The sequence below is a fragment of the Falco rusticolus genome, chromosome 8 (assembly GCF_015220075.1).
Source record: "Falco rusticolus isolate bFalRus1 chromosome 8, bFalRus1.pri, whole genome shotgun sequence".
Classification (NCBI taxonomy): Eukaryota; Metazoa; Chordata; class Aves; order Falconiformes; family Falconidae; genus Falco; species Falco rusticolus.
In genome coordinates, this window is record NC_051194.1 from 34,831,252 (window position 1) to 34,855,962 (window position 24,711).

The following is a 24,711-nucleotide window of genomic DNA, read 5'->3' on the forward strand; positions in this document are numbered from 1 at the left end:
AAAACAAGGAACTTCTGCTTCTTGCCTGGTTACAGCAGAATAAAGATGACTGTACATCTAGTCAACTCTTCAGAACACTTGTTTCAATCAAAAAATGTGAGAAATTGTTTTTATCCTCTGACCCCAGTATCTGCTTTCCAAACCCCCTGTTCTGTTTAAATCCTTCATCATCTAACATGAAAGGGGATGTCTGCAGCTGCCAAAAAAGTAGGCACATCAGGAGAGAAGGTGTATACTTACCCTGATGCAGACCTCTGAGCCTACTGCTGCTAAGTTTCCTGCAACCCAGCAAATCCAGCCCTAGGCTAGATCCTACAGTCAAAATCACAAACCTGCATTGCTGACAACACTGTCTGTTACTAAGGAAATTATCACAATGCCATAAAGTTTCAGCATTTTGACTACACTGCAGGTTAAAAGCAGAAAGAAAAACTGAGCCACAGAGGACAAAAACCTCAGAAGTATCTATGATCATTAGCACATGTGGGAAAAAAAATACCTGAGAAAAGGAAATAGATTTATGTTTCCTTGCAATGATATGCATGTTGCTCTTTGACACTGCTTTTCTTCAAACCATTATCATTTGAAAGCTGCCAGCAAAGGGTACAGCACCTGCCAGCTGCCCAAAATAGCCCAGGCTTTTCAATTATAAAAACGCATCACACAAATTAGTTAAACATATCTAAGTTCACGGCTACCAGGACAGCAGTGGGTGGAGAGCAGGAGGATTTATGTATTGTGCTGAGGAAAACTTGCACCATTTTGAAAATGAGCTAGATAAATTTCCAAACTGGGCATTATTTTAAATATAGATGATTTAACACCTACTGTGATGTGCAGGAGCAAATGCTCCAGGGCAAGGCTCAGGTTGTCACAGTTCTAAATGGCAGAATCTGCATTGACAAAAATGGAAGGAGCAAATTCCTAAACTGCATCAATTTTGCTTTGATAAATAAGCAGGAAAAAAAAAAAAAGAAAAGAAAACAACCAAAAACCAACAGCTTCTTGAGAGTTGGTTAAGGGAGAGAGCTGCTTGCTTGGCAAATCACAATTCTGACACTGAAATATATCAACTTGTCAGCCTTGACAAGAATCATTACTTAATTTTCCTAATTACAACTTTCAGCAGATCACAGTCAGGCTCGTCATTGATTCAACCCTACACAGATAAATGCTGAATAGGCCTAGGAGGGAGAGTCATCCATCAGGAGTGACAAATCACCTCCTCCCTCCTTTTCTGTATGCAAACCCTCCCATTTGAACTGTGCATTGCCCAAGTTAGAAAGACATATTTGGAGACAGTCTATTGGTATTTTTCTAATTTACTCAAAAGCAAAGCTCTGAATGCTACAAAATACTGGTATTCAACAAGGTTTGAAATCAATTTTGAAGCAGTTAAAGAAACTGTCAGCAGTTCCCAAAACCTAACCCAGGCAATATATTAAATAAACTAATATACCATAAAAGTTGAGATTTGCATGTTGGCATTGAGTCAGCAGGTTCTTCCCTAACAAAGGTAAGTGAGCTGCTAAGGGTGCCCCTCTACCATTGAATTGCTGCAAATATACCAGAGATTAACTCATGATGGAAAAGATGAAACTGGCATGCTACCCTCTTTCAGCATGTAACCTGCTACAGCATCTGTGTCTTCTACAGCAGTTCATTTTAAACAAGTACTTCTCTTAGCGAGAAAACCTCATATCTGAGTTTAGCTAATCAAAATCTTCCTTTTTAGAGGAAATCAGGGTGTGAACTTCATTTCAGTAGATTAAGTCCTTTGGCCTGCAACTGGAGCAGACAGAAGTACTTCTTTTCCCTAGGTCAGGAGTTATTTCTTCTCCCTCTGTCACAGTTGCTAGGCAGCCCGAAAAATGTCAGGATGACAAACCTCACATTTCTTTATGCATTGTGTACTCTGATGATGCACAGCAAGTGGGGAAAAGAGCGCTTCAATTTCTGTCCTAAAAAGATGTCTCTGTGTTTTCACAATCCCACAATGACTGCAATGATGACAGTCCCCTGCACTCTTGCTAAACTCACTGCAGAGCTGGAGTCTGAAGACTGGACACAGAAGCCAGAAGAATGCTTAGATATATTAGGGGAACGTTATTTGTTTTAAGCAGTTTTTATAAAGTCACTGCTCAAGTACCCCCTGAAAGACTTTTTCTCACTCCCCCTGCCCCTTTTTGAAAAGGGGATCTCAATGAAGAAAATGCAGCAGCCTTTTGGAAGGGCAATACATTTCTTGCTTTTCTGCTCCCCATGTCATCAGCATTCATGGCAGCCAGACAGAGCTATGTTTGGATATATAAAGAGGGTAGGTACACCCATACTGTAGCCCACAGCAGTACAGCAAACAATAGTTAGGCCATACGGGAATCCAGCAACCTGGGCCAAAATGGGCCCAGACTAATTTCTCTGTAGAGGAACGTAATGTTATTGTGGGTAGGCTGCCTGGGCTACATTCCCAATATCCCTTCAGGAATCAATATGCCCAAAAGTGTTGATGGAAGGAGACAGACACTAATTTCATCAGTGCTTTCCAAATGTGCTGCAACAGGTTCTCTCTCATATCAGGCAGCTGAATTCACAAGAACTGTGCTTAAGAGAAGCACACAGGAAGCACTTGTCAGGAGTAACAGCATGAATTGCCAAACTGAGGTATATGCATGTGGAGTTCTCAACCCCCAGCAACCAACATGGAATACACAAATTACTGCTCTACAAGAAACACATCACAACACCAGAATGCATTTTCCATTTCAGATTTCTAGAAGATGAGAGCTAAAATAAAAAAGATGTTATTAAGAGAATAAGCTAAATGACAATCACAGTTGAAGAAATGAAGGATCTGTAATTATTCCTACCTTGCCATTGCTATGCCAACAACACAACCTCCAACTATAGACCAAAATCCAATCCAGCCTGCATCTACCTGACAGGAAAACCAAAACAAAACAAAAACAGAGAAATGTGTTAAAGCTGAGAAAATAAGATGATAAGATGTTACTTTCAAAACAAATGGTGTACAGGAGCTGCAAATTGCTAGCAACAGCCCCCAACAACAATCTGAAGGGCAAGACATTTTCTAGGACATTCAAAAAAAGAAATAAATTCACTAAAAGAAAATATGACTACGTAGCCTATGCTCTAAATGTGATCTCTCTATAGAATCTGAGTAATGTCCTCTGGACTTTTATAAAACTACCAAAAGCCTAGAAATCCTCTCCTCCCCACTTCACCGTTTCCACTTGGTAAACATTATTTTCTTTTACTAAAGGTGCAGAAGCCAACAATATTCCCTTTTTGTCTACCTGCCTCTTCCTTCTTATCAAAAGGTGTGTACAGTTCTGAAAATACCCACCACTGGTGGAGAGTCAGCAGGGAGAATCATGATGGTTTGGGATGCCAAAGCTACAGTTTATTTTGTTTAAAATTTCAGGAGAAAAGTGGTCCATATGTATTAATACCAGCTTAAACATAAAAACCTGGTAAAATTGTATGCTAGTGCAAAATAAAACTATAGCACTTACAAAATTGCTGCAGATTATCAGTCAGTAGATACTTACTTGGCTTACATGAACTGGTGTTAATATCAAATCCAGAACACCAGACCAGCCAGAGAAAACACCCAGTGGTATAGCATAGGCTAAAGCAATCATCAAGAATCGGAAATTGCTGCAAAGACAAAACACAGGCAATTAGTTGCAGTTTATATTAGAAATTACACCAAGATTAGCTGCTAGAGTAAATGACACCCTAGAATCTATATTCTGCCCATCAAGAAAAATACCCAAGGTCTGAAGAATGAGTGAGCCAGGAAAAACAAGAAAGGTATCTGTCCATGTCACTGAAATTCCAGTGGCTAAGACGTTACTGCCTTAGCACTACAATAATAATAAAAAAACCAGCCAGTCTATCCATGCAGTTCAAATATTTTTGTAACATGCTGGGCTCATGTGTTTCTTATTTCTGCAAACAATTCTTCCATCCATTTGCATGGGCAACCTACTTAGCTTAAGTGTATGTTAGGAGCAATAAGCACTAATGTAAAGGACAAAAAGTGCATTTCAAGAATAAAATCAGAGATTAATACTTTTTGAACTGTACTTTTTTTTTTTTTTAAGTGTTTTACTTCTCTTTATTTTGGTGAAAGGCAGGGAAAGGTCTGGGAATGAGATGGGTACAGTTGCAAGAGTGGAAAATTTTGACAGTTTGAACTGTCAAAAACCAGAGACAAGTATAACATTCTGCTTTAAACAGTCAATGTGGGTTTTTTTTTTCCTCCCAATTAAAATTATTCAACCTTTAGTATTCAGTGAAGATGAAGCAGTCAAAGCTGTGTCATCATCTTCATCGTACGCAGCTAAACAGGAGCTGGCAGACAAATACCACCACGAATTTCCCACACACACCATAACCGAAAGCAAATGTGAAATCTTTGCTAAGACATCCAATTTTCCTCCAAAATGTTTCAATTTGGGGATAAAACCAGAAAATATACTTTAAACTCTGCAACAGTGATATTTTAGAGTGAAGAGATTTTACAGTGATTCCAAGGTTATCCCACGGGATATCTGTGTAACCACAAATTGTTTGAGAATGGGGGGAGCCACAATTTACATAAAATTGATCCTGATCAGTACCAGTTCCTTGGCATGCAGCGGCAACTTGATAGCACACAGTTATGAAAGCCAAGAGGGAGACAGAGAGCTTCAAATACTTTCCAAAATTGAATATTCAGAGGTTTGCAGCTTATGCTGTTTTAGTCCCCTAGAAGATCCATGCACAGCACACCAGCCAGCATTTTTTTGCACTGTTCTTATTCACACATCCTCTTCTTGAATAACGCATTTCTATCACATGAATATATCCTCCTCTTTCAGTATCATTCGTGTCACATTTATTTTTTTTAATGCAAAGAAAAACAACTCCCAAACTTTCAGCTCTTCTACACACTGCTTATGTTCTTCTGAACACTAAAGTGTTTGCTGTCTTCCTGACAACTTTTTTTTCCGTCTCTTACAAATGCCATACTCTTAGCCTAGTCTATCTTGTATCAACTTGCCATTTCTTAAGGCAGGTTTCCCAATGCTATTTAATGCTATCCATGCAAAGGCTAATTCAACATCTGTAGAATAAATTAAAAGGGAAAGTGCCTATTTTGCATGGATGTTATATAGCCATGTTGTAGACTGCAAAGAGAAAAGATGCCTGAATGCGCTCTTCCAAAGTAACACGTGCTCAGTATTAAAAATCTTTGGCTATCTGAACCTCATCTTCAGTAAAGAACTACTTTTGAGGGGTGAGTACTTTGTAGCTTACTTGATCAAGATCTCCTGTGGCGTATTTGTCTCCTGTAACTCAAGCAATAAGACAGACTGGCACGTGGGATAGCTGCTCTGTGCCATGTCCAATTCCTAGTACCAATGCTAGAGGAACCAGCTCTGCATCATGACATCCTCCAGTGACAGAGGCTGCCACCCTGCCTAGCCTCCAAAGGAAGGTGACTAGGAGAAAGGGTGCACAACAGTGACAAAGCAGCACCTATCACCACATCTCATTCTGTCACCTTCTCCAGCAACAGACAGCACTATCTACATTAAGTACCAAAGCTATTTGAAACATACATCTTAAGTAGCAGCTCCGCTTCTCATGGCTCCATACACTTGTATTTGTTTTTGCAGTTTTGCAATAGCTCCACCGAAAATAGAAAAATGTGCTGTCTGTCACATCATCAGTTGATGAATCCACACTGTTTTCCATGTATCAGCCCTTATGACAGGATATCAGCATTAGCCTCTCTGTTAAACAATTCTGCTGGAATACAAATTGTTTTTTTCTTCTGTTTTTTCAGAAACATACTTAACGCCACTAGAATCTGTAAGACAGGCTGGTTCAGAGGGGAGCCCCATCAAAGTCAGTCACCATTTTCAGAATAACTTTGACAGTTCCTATTAACATCAGGCACAATCTGAGCAGCTCCCATCACTAGATGATGATGTCATATGAAAGTTTCATTAAAGAAATAATGATGCACAAAAACCCTGTTATGAAATTTCAAATTGCTTACTTAGTCTCTGGAAAATGTAAAAGGCATGTAACCAGCTAAAAGCATCTGATTACTTCAAAGCAAAAATCACTATATGGTTTCTTAATGCAGATTTTGAGATTTATTAACTATTTACTTGTACTAGAATTTTTCCATGGAAATTTGTGGCTTATTCTGAAATGGGAGGCGGTGGGGGGAGAAGTCATATTTGCTTCACCCAAACTAAGAAAGGGCACCATACTTTTTCTAAAGGAAATTCAAACTACATTTGTCACAGTGTGTGATAGACTGTTAAAAGATTTGGGCTTAGCTCCCAAATCATGACTAATCTGTTGTCTCCCACTGCAGACTGAGAGTGGTGGTATCAGGAGATAATTGGAGATCAGCTAATCATTATAATCTGTCAGAAGCAGGAATCCTTCAAATCAAGAGGAAGGACCAAGTTCCTAAGCAAATCCCAAGGAAACTGTCTATAGGAAATGGTTGACCCTAGGAAGATATGTATAATACAACTCCACAAGAAGCAGCTCATGAAAATGCCTGCTCAAGGACCTGAAGGCCTGAAGGAGTGTGGAAGTTGCAAGGGATGTGATAGATCCCTTTGGCATCCAAGGGAAAAGGTCAATGAATTCAATGGTAAAGTTATGTTACGCAGCTTTAATTCCAAGTAATCAAACTGCAGCCTGGAGGGAGAGAAGAGGAAAATTACGAACGTATCAATTCCCATGGATGTTTTTTGGTGCATAGTTGGGTCAGCCCACCAGATCACACACATCCTAAATGCCTTGCAGACAGTTCTTACAGCAGAGGGTAAGTCTGCAGTAAGTGGAAATCATGATTTCCTGGTACTCATCAGCTGATTACCTTCGGTCTACACCAATAAGTCAAAAGAAAGGCTCTCTGTGCACAAGAATTATGAAGCCTAGATTAGGCAGGCAACAGAGCTTAGAAGCCTAGTGAACCAGATGATGGATTTCCTTGAAGCACGGCAGATACCTTTTTTCTTTTATAAACCCCCCTCGCTTGATGGATTGTTGCTGAAAGGCTCCCCAAGATAAGTGGGTTTAATGATAAACTGTTGATTGTTTCATGTACAGAGGAATGAAGAAGTGCCTTTGATAAGGGGCAGCATGGAAGAATGCATAAAGACCAGGGGGAAGCGAGGTATAATGACCTACCTGACTGCATTGTTAAAAACCTCTTGGTTATTGGAGACACTATAAACCATGCTCATTATTTAAGCATCCAGTTTTCTTAAGTTTCATCAACGGTGAATAGTAAGCCAGCTTTGCTGTTTAGTTCCTGACCTTACCAGTATCTCAGGTCCACTGTTTACAACACTTTGAACAAGGAATCTAATGGTTACAAAGCTCCCAAATGGAGTACTGTCAACAGAAATTTTATATTTCACCTGTGGAGGCAGTTGCTTTTTGGATTTCTGTTCAACAGTAACATTTTTACAACACAGCCCTCAGGCAGGGTCTCACCACACACCAGCTTGGGTGCATAACAGCATTACTGTGTGTGCTAAGAGTCCTTATGGGAATTGCTATTTTTTAATATTCTGAGTAGGTCACTTGGCAGACTAACCAGCCAGCTGTACTCACACTTCCCCCCAGTTGCCACTCTGCTTCAGGATGAACACACAGGATTAAGCATCTAGTCAAGTGTTTACTCCCGCAAAACTGGAAAAAAAAAAAAGCCTCCAAAAACAAAAGAAAAAAAAACCCTCAACAACAACAAGGGAAGTAAGACATAATGTAAATCAGTTTCTGGCTTTATGGCTAGTGCTGTTGTGAGGGTTTTAGCTTCTATGACAACAGGACATTCTCTGACTACAGCCTGTTAGGGAGCAATGGGATCCACCTCTCTAGAAGAGGCAAGGGTATCTTTGGCAACAGGCTGGCCAGCTTGGTGAGGCAGGCTTTAAACTGAAGGACTCAGGGGTCGGGGTCCAAAGTGGCAGTGCTCATGCCATCACATCCAAGTGGGGAATAAGCCAGGCCAACCAGACCAGCAATCAATGTTCCTCAGCTGCCTCCCAAGATGACAGCCAGCAGGCCAACCACCTCAAGGATGTGTATGGCTATGGCAAATCCTGTTGCACTCCTCCTGGGAAACCTGCACGCTCGATTACCTCTCTGAAATTGCTGTACACTGACGCATGCAGCATCGGGACTAAACAGGAAGAATTAGAGATCTGTATGCAGTCACAAGGCCATGATCTCATTGCAGGTACAGAGACACGGTGGGATAGCTTGCATGACTAGAATGCTGCCATGGATGGCTATGCACTTTTTAGGGAAGACAGGCCAGCAAGGTGAGGTGGTGTGAGGGAGCGACTGAAACATACTGAGCTCTGCCTAAGGGTAGATGCAGAATGAGTCGAGAGCTTATAGGTAAAGGTTAAGGGGCAGACCAACATGGGTGACACTGTTATGGGTGTTTGCTACAGGCCACCTGATGAGGAGGAGGAAGTCAACGAGGCCTTCTACAGACAGCTGGAGGTAGCCTCATGGTCACAGGCCCTGGTTCTCATGGGGGACTTCAACGACCCCGATATCTGCTCAAAAGAAACACAGCTAGACACAGAGTCCAGGGCGTTCCTGCACAGCGCTGAGGATAACTTTTTGACAGATGTAGTGGAGAAGCCAGTGAGGTGATGTGTGCTGCTGGACCTTGTACTAACAAAGAAGGACTAGTTGGGGATGTGAATGTTGGGGGCAGCCTCGGCTTCACTGACCATGCGATGGTGGAGCTCAGGATCCTGTGTGGAGGAAGCAGGGCAGTAAGTAGGATTGCAACCCTGGACTTCAGGAGAGTTAACTTCGGCCTCTTCAAGGACCTACTTGGAGGAATCCCACGAGTTAGGGCTCTAGAAGGTGGGGGGTCCAAGAGAGCTGGCTAATATTCCAGCATCACTTCCTCCAAGCTCAAGATGGATGCATCCCCATGAGTAGGAGATCAAGCAAAGGGGGCAGGACACCTGCATGGATCAGCAAGTTGCTTCTGGCAAACCTCAAACAGAAGAAGGAAGTTTACAGGTTGTGGAAAAAGGGAGAGGCCACTTGGGAGGAATATAGGGATGTGGTCAGAACATGCAGGGATATGACAAGGAAGGCTAAGGTCTGTTTGGAATTAAATCCAGTGAGGGAGGTCAAGGACAACAGAAGGGCTTCATCGGGTACATCAGTAGTAAAAGGATGACTAGGGAAAATGTGGGCCCACTGCTGAATGAGGTGGGTGCCTTGGTGACAAAGGACGACAAGGAATGCCTTCTTTGCTTCAGTCTTTGCTGCTAAGGCCACCCCACAGGAATCCTAGACCCTGGAGGCGAGAGAAAATGTCTGGAGAAAGGAAGACTTTCCCTTGGTCAAGGAGAATTAGGTTAGAGATCATTTAGGCAAATCTGACACCCACAAATCCTTGGGCCCCGACAGGATGCACCCCTGAGTGCTGAGTGAGCTGGCACATGTTATTGCCAAGCCACTCTCTGTTATGTCTGAAAGGTCAAGGAGAACAAGAGAGGTGCCCGAGGCCTGGAGGAAAGCCAGTGTCGCTCCAGCTTTCAAAAAGGGCAAGGAGAACCCAGGAAACTACAGACCAGTCAGCCTCACCTCCATCCCTGGAATGGTGATGGAACCACTCACTCATTCTGGATGTCATCTCTAAGCATGTAGAGGAAAAGGTGGTCACAAGGAACAGTCAACATGGATTCACCAAGGGGAAAACATGCCTGACCAACTTAATAGCCTTCTATGATGGAATGTCTGGCCGGGTAGATGAGGGGAGAGCAGTGGATGTTGTCTACTTTGACTTCAGCAACCAAGGTTTTTGACACCGTCTTCCACAGCACCCTCCTAGGTAAGCTCAGGAAGTGTGGGTTAGCTGCATGGACAGTGAAGTGGATTGAGAACAGGCTGAGTGGCAGAGCTCAGAGCGTTGTGATGAGTGGCACAGCTCAGAGCGTTGTGATGAGTGGCACAGAGTCTAGCTGGAGGCCTGTAGCTAGTGGTGCTCCCCAGGGGTCAGCACTGGGTCCAGTCATGTTCAACTTATTCATCAGTGACCTGGATGAAGGGACAGTGTCCCCTCAGCATGTTTGTTGATGACACAAAGCTGGAAGGAGTGTCTGATACACCAGGAGGCCGCACTGCCATTCAGAGACACCTGGACAGGCTGGAGAGTTGGACAGAGAGGAATCTAGTAAAGTTCAGCAAAGGCAAGTGTAGGGTCCTGCACCTGGGGAGGAATAACCCCATGCACCAGTACGGGCTAGGGATTGACCAGCTGGAAAGCAGTTCTGCAGAGAAGGACCGACACTACATCACCCAAGAAACAACTACAGCATGGGTGTGACACCCCCCAGTGAAGTCAGCCACACTCTGCACCATGGGAGCGGTTGTTCTTTGTCCCAGGAAGTTCATCTGTGCAGTATCACATACAGGGCACAGGCCTCTGCAATTGCTCAACATTAATATTACAGTTGCTTTAGCTGTTCTTCTAAGATCAGATTCCCATTACACAAGATACTCTACAAACACTGTAGGGGGGGCAGGACTGTGTCTTACCAAAAGAGCCCAAGTATGAGAAGTTGCAAAGCTGGACATGTCACTTTCTCTATAACCTTTTTTTTTTTTTTTTTAAACTTAAAAATTTAAAGGAAACTATCTCGCCTTTGATCCTGTCCAGAAACACATCTGGAGACACTTCTCCTATTCCCATATGACATTTTAACATATAATTAATAAGATTTAATAGATCATATAATGGTTTCAGATAGCTCATATAATGGTTTCAGGTAGCTCATTCATTGCTCCCACAGCTGAACAAAAGCAGCCGAATATCCTTTGAATGACAAGCAAACCCCAAATTCATCCCAATACAGGTAAGAATAGAAGAAAGCAGGCTATTAGTTAGTTAGGCCCAGTGTTGTTATCTCACACCTAGCAGTATGCACACTGTTAACAATCTTGTATAATTTGATGTAACAGAAGCATCACTTAAGAAAAGCTGTGCTAACAGGATGATTAAAGCAGTGGTGGTGCTGAAGGACTCTGACATGAAGGCTTGAGATATACCCAGTGACTTAAAATTTAATGTCTGCTTTTTAGCAGTTAGTATCCTTTTATGTCTCAGCATTATTATTTAATTTTATTTTGTTTAAAAGCACTACAAACCAAACTCAATGAGAAGATTAAAGTGTACTTGTTTTTACTTATTTAGATACTGATCTGCTTTGAAGTGGAAACCCAATGAGGACCTACCTTAAGAGTCTGCAAAAACTTCTCCTGTAGCTGAGCCGTTGACTTGCCGCAGCCACGCTGGGTGGGAATGGAGGGCGTGAGGGGAAGTAGGCCAACGCTGCAGAAAAAATCAGGGAAACCATTCCAAATTCTAAACAAGAGGGCAAAGAAAAACAAAACCAAGAACAGAAGTTAGCATCAAAAGACTTATTTTGGTACAGCATTATTATCAGCCAACCTCCAATAAATAAATCCCACAACAAGTGTTTACTGCTGACAACAGAACTCTGCAACTTGAAGAATTTCTTTTTTTCCTCCCCAAGCAAGATTTCAAATTAAGATGGAGAATCAATGAGATGGAGAAACACCAGCAGTGCATGCCAGTGACAGGAGCTGCAGCGAACCAGGCTCACACATGGGGAACTCAGTGAAGCAAAAGGAAAGCTTTTGCATTTTCTCTTTAGAAAGAGCTGTGTTATGAAGATTTGGCCACGTTTCCTTGCAATGGAAGTAACGATGGAAGTAACGCAGTGCAGGTAACAGCATGCTAGAGACTTTAAACAGATGGGACTGGGGAAGCCCCAGGGCATGGAATGATATTTACTCGGCACATGGGATAATGAAGGCAAACAAAAGGTCAAGCAAGGCAGCATCTCAGACACAAACAGTATTACATGGCAACAGAATAAAAAGATAAAAGTTAGGAGCAGCCATGGCTCAGAAATAGAAAGAGCACAAGTAACAGGGAGAAAAATTAAAGAATACAGCTGTTAGCAGATGCTCCTCTTGTTCAGCAGCAGGTATTCTAGATATTTGAAAAATTGCATAGCAGAAGTTTGGACCTGAACTTGAAAAGTGATGAGTACTTCACAGAAAATACTCAGCAAGCCCTGTGATCAGACATTCTGAGGAAAAATACCTCTACCCACAGTCAGTCTAATTAATTTGTTTTACAGGCCTTTTACAACATATATCATGTTCTCCACAGTCCTCAATCCCAGTATTTTTCCTATCCCCTTTGAAAACATGATTCTTTGCTGCTGGAGAGAAAAATGTATAGCTGAAGTGTGTTATCTTAAAAGAACCTGTGATCTTGTAACAAAGAAGTGTTCACCGACACCACAAATAAATTCCAGCAGAGCTGGATACTCAATTGCGTTGATTTTCTTTTTTCTTCTCTTTTTTAATAAATCAATATGAACATGGCACTTTTCCAGCTCTTCTGCTAAACCAGAAGAAAATAAATTCAGGAAGCTGAAAAGTAAATAACATTCAGAGTCTAAATAGATCAGCTGGAGATGGGGAAGGGAAATGAATGCTTCTATTCGGTATACAGAAAAACGTCTACACTAAATTTCTCTTGAAGGCATACCAGGAATGTGACAATGCCATTCTTCACTACCAAATATTAAAGGATTCATTTTGAATTACGTGGTGTCTTTTCGCTGTGGTCTAATTGCGTGTTTTGAGGGTCAAGGACACTTTAATTAGACCTTCTCACTATATCTCCTGTTCTCTAGAAAACAGATTAATTTCTATCTTTGTGTACATTGTTTTTGAGACCATGAGCAGTGAATAAAGAACTGGCCATAACTGATCATCCCAGATCTAAGAAAGGGACGTGATGCTTTGTCACTACAGGATGATACTAGACAGGGAAGCAAGGCTTGCCAAAAGCTGTTTTTCACCTTCTCCAGCATCGAGGTCTACATAGAGGTTTATAGGTATACATATCTACATGCATACGCACCTTTAATCACATACTAAAGGAAGATTTCAAACTGCAGACAGATATAGCCAACAAGAATGTGACCACACCGCCCCATAAACTTTGTCTGGGGTGTTTATTATTTAATTTCCTTATACTGCAACACTGCAAGGGGAGAGGCTAGGTCTTTTTCTAAAGAATGTAAAACATGCTGATTTTTTAATTTATTTTTTTTTTAAGTCAGAGTAATATTTTATAAGGTGGCCATCTGGGGTCTCTTCTATGGGTTGCCTCAAGATTCCTGCCAGTCAAATCGCTGAAGTAGAAGCAGTATAGTAACACTTTTTTTTTTTTTTTTAATAATTATTAAATTCAGCATGCAGTCCTTGTAGTACCTTCTTGCAACTCTTTAATGTTTCCTAGTGTTATACTTTCCAGGCCAATAAATTTGCTTCACAAGCACTGCCCTCATGCACAAAAGTAAAGAGCAGAATTCACTTTGGAAACTAAAGCGGCACCTTCTATTGAAGCACAGAAGTCTTCAGTGCTATCTTAGCTTTGTGTATCACACTTGCATCTCTATCAAAAGCCCAGGTACTGTCAAACATGTCTGACTCTTACATGCTGTATTCCTTCCCCATTAGGAACCCCATGCCTTTATCTCCATCATCATTTACTCTACTAGACTAGATAAAGAAAAAGATATTCCCCAGACAAGTTCTAGGTTGTAAGCAGAGAGCAAAAGCAGCAAAGGAGAAAAGGCAAGAAACAGGTCAATACTGAGACCAAGGGAGCTGCAGTCACAAAAGTGGAGATCTTCCACAGGAGCTGCTGGCTTCTCAGCAGCACAACGGATGCAGCAAAGCACTCTGAACTGGGCAAGTCAGCGTAAATTAATGTGCAGAAACAGAGCCGTGTATATCTCTTGTTGAGGTGTGAATCTGGAATGCTTCACAAAAGCAGGGTACCACATCACAGTGACCTGTGACTGTCAAAGTGCACATAAGTCTGCATCTTAGCCTAGGAAGAAGGTACCCTGCTGCCTGTGTAAGCCCCAAACAGAAAAAAAAACAGGTTTACAGAGACACACACCTCCCTGACACAAAGTCTTTTTCCTTCAGATAGGCTACCTATTGCACAAAAGCCTACCCAAACCCAGAAATTCTCCTCCCAGTCTTGTCCTGAAACGTAAAGGGAGAATGAGGGCACTTTACACACACAATTTTTTTTAAACAAATAATGATTTTACATTAATATTTAGGAAAGCACATGACTAAAAGCTCTGGCTGCAGTCCAGAATAATTCTAGCTTCCTTATGCGATTCAGGTAATACAATTCAATCCTGATTTACCACATCTGTACTATTTCAGCTGTGAACCAGAATGTGCAGCAACACAGATGACACTGAAAGAGGCTGTGGTAATTCAGCTGAGCTCTTAGTCTGTGTTTGAGATAAAGGAACAGCAATTTATTAAAACACAGAAGAGACAGGCGTTAACAGAGCAATTTCAGAATGGGTTTACAAGGAATTGCTTTGTAATCATGTTTGATGTTGAGTCCTTGAAAAATTTGCACGCTAGTGATCTTGAGTTAACAATTCACATCATTACCTTTTAAAAGTTGTCACCTAACTTTTGGAGGCTGCTTATCTAACTCTATCTCACACAAAAGCAACAAGCTCTATCACAAACACAAGTCCATTAAAAATGCAGAGTGCTTATCTTGTGAAACCAGCTTTCCCACAGTATCTGAAAGGAGAAGTCATACCAAGCCTGACCACCCTTGCTGAAGAAGAGGGGAAGTGGGACCTTTAGGTCCAGCTCCTTGTTCTGCTACATTCTGTAACACCTTTACCAGTAAACTGTGAAGTCAATTTGAGCTTTGCTTTCTGCTCAGCTGCTTAACGGGACAAATACTACCCCTACCACACTTACCAGGTTTTTTTGGTCCCCAGATCAACAGAGGTGTACAACTGCCATGAAGCAGCCACTACCATGAGACAGCCTTCCTCCCACCTCCAGAGTCTACCTGGCATAACGGAACATGGGGAAGCAGACCGCGGGAACCTTGCTCCTTCTGCTCTCGGGGAAACAGGGCTGAGGTGGGACAAGATAAATCCCACAAGGGATTCAAAGCAACCTCCTCTTTGACAGTTCCTACCAATTTTAAAACTAGTTGGATGTTTTGCCACCATCACTGCAACTCACCATAGGCCAGTAACATTCATGAACCAGCTCTTCTTCGTTGCCTGAACATCTAAAGGGGTTGTAGTGCCTGAAAAGATGCATCCCGTACAACACAACCACAGGTGCGGCTGCAAAGAAACCACTTCTGTTTAAATAATTTCAAATACTAAGTAAGAGCTACAGATGCCCCACAAAACACATTTCCTAGGAAGCAGAAGAGCTGCTGTAGGATCATCTTATGCTGGGACCAATGATCCCAAACAGGTCTATGAGATGTTCTCAAAGCCTTGCCAGCTCAGAAAGGCAGAAAGAGCTGTGCTGAGCAGGGGCCAGGCAAGACACACCTCTGAACCTCAGTGGCAAGCAAGATCTGTCCCAGTTTCTGAAGAAAATGCTTAGGAAAACCTCTCAGAAGAGAAAGAGAACAGGCTGCTGAAAGCAACATTTCTAGTACTATCAGACTCAAAACAGTGGTTTGAGGCATAAAAATGTACTCCTTTAGGGTAGATGAATTCTTCTCTCTCCATGGACAATCTGGAGAGGGAGAACTAAAGCACTTCTCTAATTGCTAGATTTTTTTTCTCCCCTTTTCTACTGCTCCTCAGGACAAAAGCCGACTTGCCTTCATTCTTCCTTCTTTGACACCAGCCATTTTCATCTGCCACAAGATATGTTCTAATAGTCTTGAGTCCAGTAAAAAGCAGGTTACTCAAAAATACTTGCATGAAATAGCAATCCAACTTCTGCTACACTTTCTTTAAAACAAACAGTAAAGCGGCCCTCACCCAACAGGAGTACTAACTTGACAACATTTCCATAAGAATAATGTCCAAGAATATGTGATCACAAACAGCTAACTCAGTCCCATAAAGCAATGTATAAACTACACAGTATACATACTTTCAGACTTCTGGAACACTTAGGGTTGACTCCTGGCTGAATTTCAGATGCTGCAATTATAATGGGGGAAAAACCCAAACAAATGTGCAACTGCTGTGACATGGTAAAGCTCAGCTGCTCTTAATGCTAAACCAATTATATATCCACTAAGAATCACATCGTAGACTCTTAAGCCACTTAAGTAACACTTTTTCCTTAAAGCTTGCTGGTAATTTTTGTCAGTGACACAAAGAGCCATAGGAGCCACTGCATGAAAAAGAGCAAGGACATAAAATCTAAGTTGTGTCAGGTGAATTTGATATCAGTCAGGTTTTTTTCCACTAAACTGTTTTCACTTCATTGAAATTACTCACCACATAAGAATTACGCAGTTTGTTAGAAACAAAATCTACTGAGTTTTAATTTCAGTGTTAGATTCCTCAATACTAATAAATCTAATCACATTTGAAGGCATATGTAAGTCATAAATTCAGGCTGATTTAATGCAGGAAAGAATTTAATGCTGAAAGACTACTGGAATTCTATCCTTACAGAAACAAGAGGGGGAAAAAAACAACCAACCTGTCATTGACGTATTTTTTAAATGAAAATTCAAGAACCAAAACCCAGTTTGGAAGCCCATGGAAAGCATAAACTCTCGTAAGACATTGCTCCTAAGATCAACTGATACAAACAACTGAAATAATTCATTTGGAATCAGTCTGTAAAAAAGTTTATCTTTAAATTTTTCCTACACAAAAGCCAAAAAAAATCAGCCCTTCTGATGGTACATTTTACCAATTCATTATCTTCCATCAGTCAGTAACTGTCTTCTGTGCAGACCAGCCACTAGAGGGTAGTGGCTCACAGGTACCAAACACACATAAAAGTACATACATTTTTCAATTTTTTTCTTTGTTTTAATTTTAATTTTATTTTTAAACCACACCTGCATACAGCACAGCCTCAATGCGGTCCTTGATGTGCTCGGTGTTGCTCTGCGATACCAGCAGATGGTGAGATGTTCCATTAGGAGATGGCACTACAAGAGGTCCCACCAGAAATGCGCCAGCAGCACCCAGGTAATTGAGCAGCGACGCAATGGCTGTTGCTGTGGCACGTTCATCTGGAGAAAACCACGTCGTGGAAAGAAATGGTGCTGCGTTCATCACAGTTGGCCCCGCCAAGCCATTTAACAGCTGCCCTCCGTGAATCAGCCTGGAAAAGAGAACAGAGACCACAGCTATTTGGAAGACAATTGCTTGCCTTTTTTTTTTTTTTTTTTTTTTTTTAATTAAGAAAGTATGTAAGATATTGAGTGCTCGAGATGGAGCGACTGCAAAAAGAAATGAAAGTCTTGTGCAAAGAAAGAATATTCTACACCCTAAAAGAAGCCCAATTAGACTGATTTAAAGAATCCAGAGCTATTCTGGTCTCATTACCTCAGATAAATGGAGAAGCAAATGTTCTCTTCAAAGCAGGAAAGCAAGAGGGAATAAAAGGGACTTTTCTTTGCAGGAAAAAGGTATCATGATTGGACATAAAAGTAGAAAAGGTGTACTAGCAGCAAAGCTTTAAATTACAAACAACTTAAACCTGACCCTTGCCTGCATAAATCCCAACAAAAGATTTAAATTAGTTATGGCAAATCCAAAACTGCAACACTTCAGCAAAATACTCTGCATATTTTTTCACTGCATTATTTATTTTTATTTACACACTCAGATGAGCTCTATGTGCCTACAGATGAGGAGGCAGGGCTGTTGAGGCTTCCAAGAGAATCGTCTTCTTCTGCAATCTGGCCATTCTCAACATAGTGTTGAAACAGCCAAGCAAACCCAGATTTTTCTCATTTTTCACACTCATTGGGATTTAACAGATAAGGCTGCTGACAGAACAGAGATAGTACTTCCAAGCAGTGAAGTCTCTGCAAACTCTGGCTTAATATTAGTACAACGAGGACATACAGAGAGGCCTTTTTGAAGGCTCTCCTACACATGGAAGATAGCCAGAAACCTTCCACTTGGGCTTTTCCAAAAAGTGATCAGACGTGAAAGGCAAAAGCATTTTGGAATTTATATAAAAACTTCATGTCCAAAAAAAAGTTAACAAGTCAAACAAAACATTGCAACTCTCCAAAGCAGATCTATTCATTGTGCAATAAAATGGTGGCAGATGATATTTTGAAATGGGTGGTGTTTTTCTAAGCATAGTAGGAACTCGATGTTATTGCTGCAAGACTTGAGTTGTCAGACATAAAAAGCTAGGGCTTGAAAATGGGGAAACATAAGCTATCATTTAGGCAACATTTCAAGCCACAAATGGCTGAATAATATACAGTGTAGCAGGAGTTTTTTAAAAGCACACAAAGAAACAAAATGCACAAAAGAAATGCTGACAGACTCTTCATCAAATTAACAAGCCAGACTGCAATAAAAAGGAGTAGATGCTACTGATCCTCAGTGGATTAGAAATCACATTTTTAAACAATAAAAACAAAACAAAACAAAAAAGCCAACAACAACAACAAAAAAAGAAAAAAGCTATTACGTATCACCTGAAGGAAACACTTTATGAGCTGGGACAGCAGTAATAGCCACTCTGAAACATAAGCAATTGCAATTCTTCCCCCCACCCTCCCCACCCCCCAAGCTCACATAGAAAGGACAGATTCCATTACTATTTGTTCATGATGTGCTTCAGATGGACCTCACCAAGGCATGGTCAGCCCTTCTTAATGCTTGTTAAACTGCTCCCCTCCTGCCCCCCCGCCCCCAAATAAAATGGTTTTAAATAAATAAAAAGGATTATCTAAATAATGTTCCAGTACAGTTTTCTGGAGGACACATCACACATCCCTGATGGTTATTTTCCAACTCAGTGTACTTTGCACAAACCAAGGTAACCTTGTGCACTTCAGTATTTTCATTCTGCTTACCTCACTACAATAAGTTATTCTCAAACTTATTTTAAACTGTTCCAGGGTATTTGCAGAGCAATGCTTCATCTCCAGAAACAGCTGCATTTCAGTAGCAAGTGAGGTAACTACTGCAACTTATAGATATTTTATTTTAGCATTTCTTCTTGCTCCAAAATGAATGTAATGCTTAAATTGTGGTTTTGTTACTGTATGCTAGAAAAACTGTGTCACCACAAAAAAAAACCTTTATAGCTATAGGGGCTATACTAACACTCCTGTTCACTTATACCACTATGCTAATGTTGTTTTAATTCAAATACACCTACTTTATACTAATTCTAAGGACAAATAAAACATACTAAAATCAGAAAAAAGTACAATAGTTCATCTCCATCATTTATGGGCATGTAGGTCCTTCATCTATTAGAAGAAATTTTTTGTATAAAAACCCCAAACACCAAACAAAACCCCCTATTTATATAACGGGAAATTATCATGTACTTACACTTCAGATTTACATTATGTATATCAAGCTCCACCATTTGAATAAAGCTCTACAACTGACCTCTATATAGGGAGAAACATGTCAATTTTACTTTGCAGATCCAAAGGGAGAAAGTAGTATCTTACTCCACAATTTTAATTCTGCATTACTTTTCTGGCTTCAGTTTTTTCAAAGAAACAGCCAATTTTTGTCTCTTCTATTGGTGTTCTCCTGGCTGCTCCCTTTTCCACTTTGCCCTGCCTGGTGTGCTGTCTGTTCCCATGGATTTGCCTTTCCATCTGCATTTCTGGCATTTAGCAAGCTTGACATCATCATCCATGGTAGAGCATATCTCATCTTCATATTGCTTAATTTTTCAAGTCTAACATACTTTGGTTAATAAACACTGTTTTCAGACTACATTGCTACTGATATACAGACTACTACCCCAAAAATCTCTGCATATGGTAACAGCCTAAACCTTTTTTTAATCTGTTTTCCAATACTGGCTTCAATTAAGCTACTTTTTCCTGAGAAAAAGATTGCTTGCATTGTTCCTCTACACATCCTTAACTCATTTCCCTAGAGAGGCAGGGATGAGAGATTCAATACACAATTCAGTGCATTTACTAAGCTGCTACTCTGGGAGACATACATAGCAGCCACTCTGACAGAGGAGTATGAACATGACAATACTGGTGGCTTTTTGCCATTTGCTACAATGTCTTAGCATCACTGCACCAGATTTTGGTCTCACAGCCCATAGGAGTCTCCTCGTGCACACCATCAGTGCTAACAATTGCTCCAACACCACGAGACGTTTGTTTCTCTTACTCCTCAGTTTTCTTCTTGTTTCTGCTATTGAAAAGGTACAAAGAGCAACTGCATTTTTCCATGTCACTATTTCAGTTTCATTCCACACGACATTATTTCTCTCCCCTGAAAAAAAGGGCTAAAAAGATAACTTCAGCTCAGGACTCTACCCAGATGGAAAAGTACTGCACTAACAGGGTAATTTTCACCTGTTATTTATCCAGTTCTGCTCTGTTTTCAGATGCATTATTTAGCCAATCATCATCTTAATTATTTTCATGTATCAGAAAGTAGAAAGTTATTGAGCTCAAATAACAGAAAATAACACAAGAGTAGAAGGCTTTTTAATCATGATCATGAAAGAGAAAATTGGAAAAAGTGACAACCGAAATTCATCCCTGACTTAAAAAAATAATTGATGACTGTCTAGCTTAAAGCACAAGTGGGGAAGTAAACATCTACCCAAAATATCTTGTTTCTAACCATTTCAGAAGCCGGGTCAGGGACTCATTTCAAAATGTCAATGTTTTTGCACACCTGACCTCCGTGCTAATGAATTTGTGTGCTCTGCCAAGCTTCTAAAGGGCTTGTGTTCAACTGCAAGTTACAAAAAAACCCCAAAACAATTATTTGAGGACTGCTAGTAAATGCTTGTGCAAAATAACATGTGCCAGAGCATCACAGTAATGACTAACTTCTACATTTACATTATGTACCCATATATAGATACAAAAATAATACACAGACATATATATACACACACATCCACCCCTTTGCAAAAAATAAAGATCACATTTGTTCCTAAACTGGCCTCTGAATTGCAAAATAATAGAAACAAGGGACAGTTCTAATACAGCAATAGAAATTAGATATGAAAAACTCTTATTGTACCATATTGCCATCTCTTTTCCAGATTTTTGTCAAGTCACATTATAAATAACTTAAATTATATGGTTTTCATCACTTCCCTGAGAGAAGAATTTATATGAGCATTAAGAAGTAACCTGGTTATACCTGCTTTATTCACTCCCTGCTGTCACTGTTGCAATACCCTAACAGGCAACAACAACAATAAAAAAGAAGGGTAAGGCTACAAATGCTGAAATTACAGTATCACTGAGCAAACTGGGTATGAAAAAGAAATGAGATCATATAGGATGAAGGTTTTAGTGATTGATGATAATACAATAGAGTTAAGATGGGAAACAGCTTCCATTTACATTTGGCTCAATCCATCTTTTTCTCCCAGTACAGGTTGAAACTTTTCATGCATGGTCACAGTCCCATCAGGTACTGGATTTGTTAAGCTATTTAAAAGCTGTGTGTTATATAAACACTTCTTCTATGTAAACCCCCAGACATTCAGTGTTTGTACCACAGTCTGGACTTAAGAGAATTTTAAGTGAAAGAAAAATCTCATTAGTTTCCGTACTCAGATGGGGAAACAAAGGCAACAGTAGAAGGAAAAGGACTTCAAAATAAACCTACTTTTAATACAATGGATTTAAACCACAACACTAAAATAAGTCTCCAAAGCTCAGTTCTAAGACATGTTAACTGAACTTGTGAAGTCCTATCAATTACTTTAACACTCATTAAGAGAGTGGAAAAAGCATTTTCACCTTTTCTTTAGCCGGCAATACAGGGGAAGAGAGGCTTTTGCCTCAGTGCACTGCTCTGACTCTCTAAACGCAGATTTTCTCTACCAGCCTCTGATGAGCACCCCCATCAACTGGGAAATTAGGTTCCTCTGGGTCCTGTGAAGGAGCAGAGCTCATCTCAAGAGCCTTGTGAAGACAAGACTTTTTTCCTGAACCTTTTTCTGTGCTTTTCCTACTAGCTGCCATGAGAACCGACCATTTAGTCACTATTCAAACTTCTATAAAAATGCAGTGGAAAAAAACCTGGTAATTTAGTTTTGCTGCTGTTGGGCAAAGCCTGAGGAGCAATGAAGGAGCCAAGAGTGCTAGCCTGCTGCTGCACAAAGGCAGCACTGTAGCATGCCTCTTAGTCTGGAAAAGTTTAGTAGATTAACTACTGATCCTAACAATTAATGCAAAAAGTGATTCTGGATAAAGAAGTTAATGTTTTACAGAAATGGATGGCTAATTTTTCTTTCACATGCCTGACATTTTCACTCATTGAACAAAGTGGATTGTTCAACTCCTGCTAATTTGGAAGACAATACATTTATATAGCGATTAGCTCATTGCGGGAACTACTGGAAGCAAAGGAAAGAGACCCTTCCACTGGAGGACTTGAGAGCACTTTTTAAGTACTACTGAATTTAGCCTCCCTACATGGCAAAGCAGCAAGTAAGTATCTCCTATTCTAGAGTGTCTACATTGATGTGTGTAGCAAGCGGCTTGCCCAGGAAAAGGAATATGAAAAGACATGGACTTACCTGCATGATACATTAGATTTATTATACCTCAAAGGCAACTAATACCAGCTGTGTAAAGAACCACCTCTGATTTTCCACAATCAAGTTACTAGAAAAGGATAGAGCCTTTCCTTTAAAGTCACAAAAATAAATGCAACAAAAGAACCCTCTATTAAGTGGGACCTTCACATGCACTTGTTAAGGCAAAGATAGAATTGAAAAGGTCAAATCCATGCTTTACAGCAATATACTGCAACAGAGAATGGGGAGAATCTGATGCAAATGCTGTTCTGTTCATAAACCGAAGAGAGTGCAGTAAGGCTCTATGTCTGGAAAAGGACTGGGGAAAAAAATACCTCTGGGTAGAGCAATGAATTCATCTATTAACAATAACATTCAGATAGATGAATTTCATGGAAATGCACTTCTTTTCAGTATTTTCATTAAATGATATATTTATACTACAAAAGCTTTATGCCTTCTGGATATTCATGGATTGAGGCCATTAGCATTTTTTAGCTTGTTTTTGATGCATGTGACCATTGATATGTGGAATAACTTAAAGCTGTTTTTCCCCATCAGTAAGAAAAATTATTACAAGCAGAAAGCCTGAGCCACTGTGTGGTACATTATCTCCAACAATAAAGTGAAAAAGAAAAGATGAAAACTTAAAAATGTACTTTCAACCATTTTCATCAGGAGCTGGACTCATGTTTCACCCCTTGTACAAACCATGGCCTCAACACAGTCAGTCACATTATTATGGAGGCAGATTTGGAAAGGTCCATACTATCTCCCAGGCATCCTAGCCTCAGGCCTTCTCTCCCACTCTTAAAAGAAAACAGCAAATACATTTACAATCATCTGAAAAAGTGTGTTTTGGTTTAAAATGTAAAAGGATTGGAAAACCTGAGTTACTCCAAATCTATTGTTACTGAAAGCATGCCAAGAGAGAGACAAGGATTTGCAAAGAGATGAAGCAGCAATCTCAGGCCAAGATCCTGACATCTCCATCAGATCTCCTGACAGAGGAAAGAGACAAGGCGGACATACAGCCAGGCCCATGGCAGTATGGTGACAAATTCACCCATGTGCTCCCACCATGCTGACAGATGGACCACTCGGTGGATAACGAATTGGCTTAGATGGTTGCTCTCAAAGAGTTGCGGTCAACGGCTCAACATCTCCAAGTAGAGACTGGTAACAAATGGCATCCCTCAGGGGTCTGTACTGGGACCCAGTGCTGTTCAATGGCTTTGCCAGCAACATGAACAGTGGGATCAAGTGTACCCTCAGCCACCATGGCAGGGGGTTGGAACTAGATGATCTTTAAGGTCCCTTCCAACACAAACCGTTCTGTGATTCTATGTTATTGTGCAGCCATCACAGCTGTCACATGGCTAAGAGGATTTCTTCACTTAAAGCTTTATCCAAATTTGAAGGATGAGGGCACATGAAATCAAAGCTCCTTTTGGCATTTTTTTTTTAATTAAAGGTTGGGGGGTGGGGTGCCTTTTAAAGATAACCCATTCCACAAACCCATTATTAAAAGAAGGCAACTTTAAAAACAACACTAACAGAGGGCACACTCATAAATATCAAATAAACAGCATTGCTACAAAACCCAAGTAGGCAATGACATTATGGGCAAATGAGGCAAAACATACTGAAACAAGTTACCAGACTTGCTGCTATCAGAGCTGCCATGGGAGAAAGCTGATGGAGATTACTCAGCACAAGATAGGTCCTAAGTAGGATTTTTTAGTAAAAGAGCAGGAGTGTACAGGAGTTACAGAAATTTAGGGAATGGAATAAATAAGACCTATTTAAACATTCGTGAACAATTTTTCTTAGGCCAGTGAAAAAGCAAGAGGGTATTTTGATGAAAATGCAGCAACTACAATGTAAATTCAACTAATGTGAATTCTTCTTTAAGGACAGAAATTAGCCAACAGAGTATGAGTCAGAAAACTAAGGTTCAATATGATTTAAAAAATTAAAATCTTTCTACAGTTAAGGATAACACCTGCCATTATATGA

General features: G+C 40.5%; 1 protein-coding gene across 1 annotated transcript in view; it reads right to left on the reverse strand.

Moving 5' to 3' along the window:
- The window catches only part of SLC49A4 (solute carrier family 49 member 4), a 67,996-nt gene that overhangs the window by 18,167 nt on the left and 25,118 nt on the right, over positions 1-24,711 (reverse strand). Inside the window, exons 3-6 of the mRNA XM_037396693.1 lie at positions 17,021-17,289; positions 11,320-11,449; positions 3,570-3,678; positions 2,868-2,935 (exon numbers count right to left, since the gene is read on the reverse strand). Of these exons, the coding sequence (XP_037252590.1) occupies positions 2,868-2,935; positions 3,570-3,678; positions 11,320-11,449; positions 17,021-17,289 (576 nt within the window). The remainder of the gene's footprint in view (positions 1-2,867; positions 2,936-3,569; positions 3,679-11,319; positions 11,450-17,020; positions 17,290-24,711) is intronic.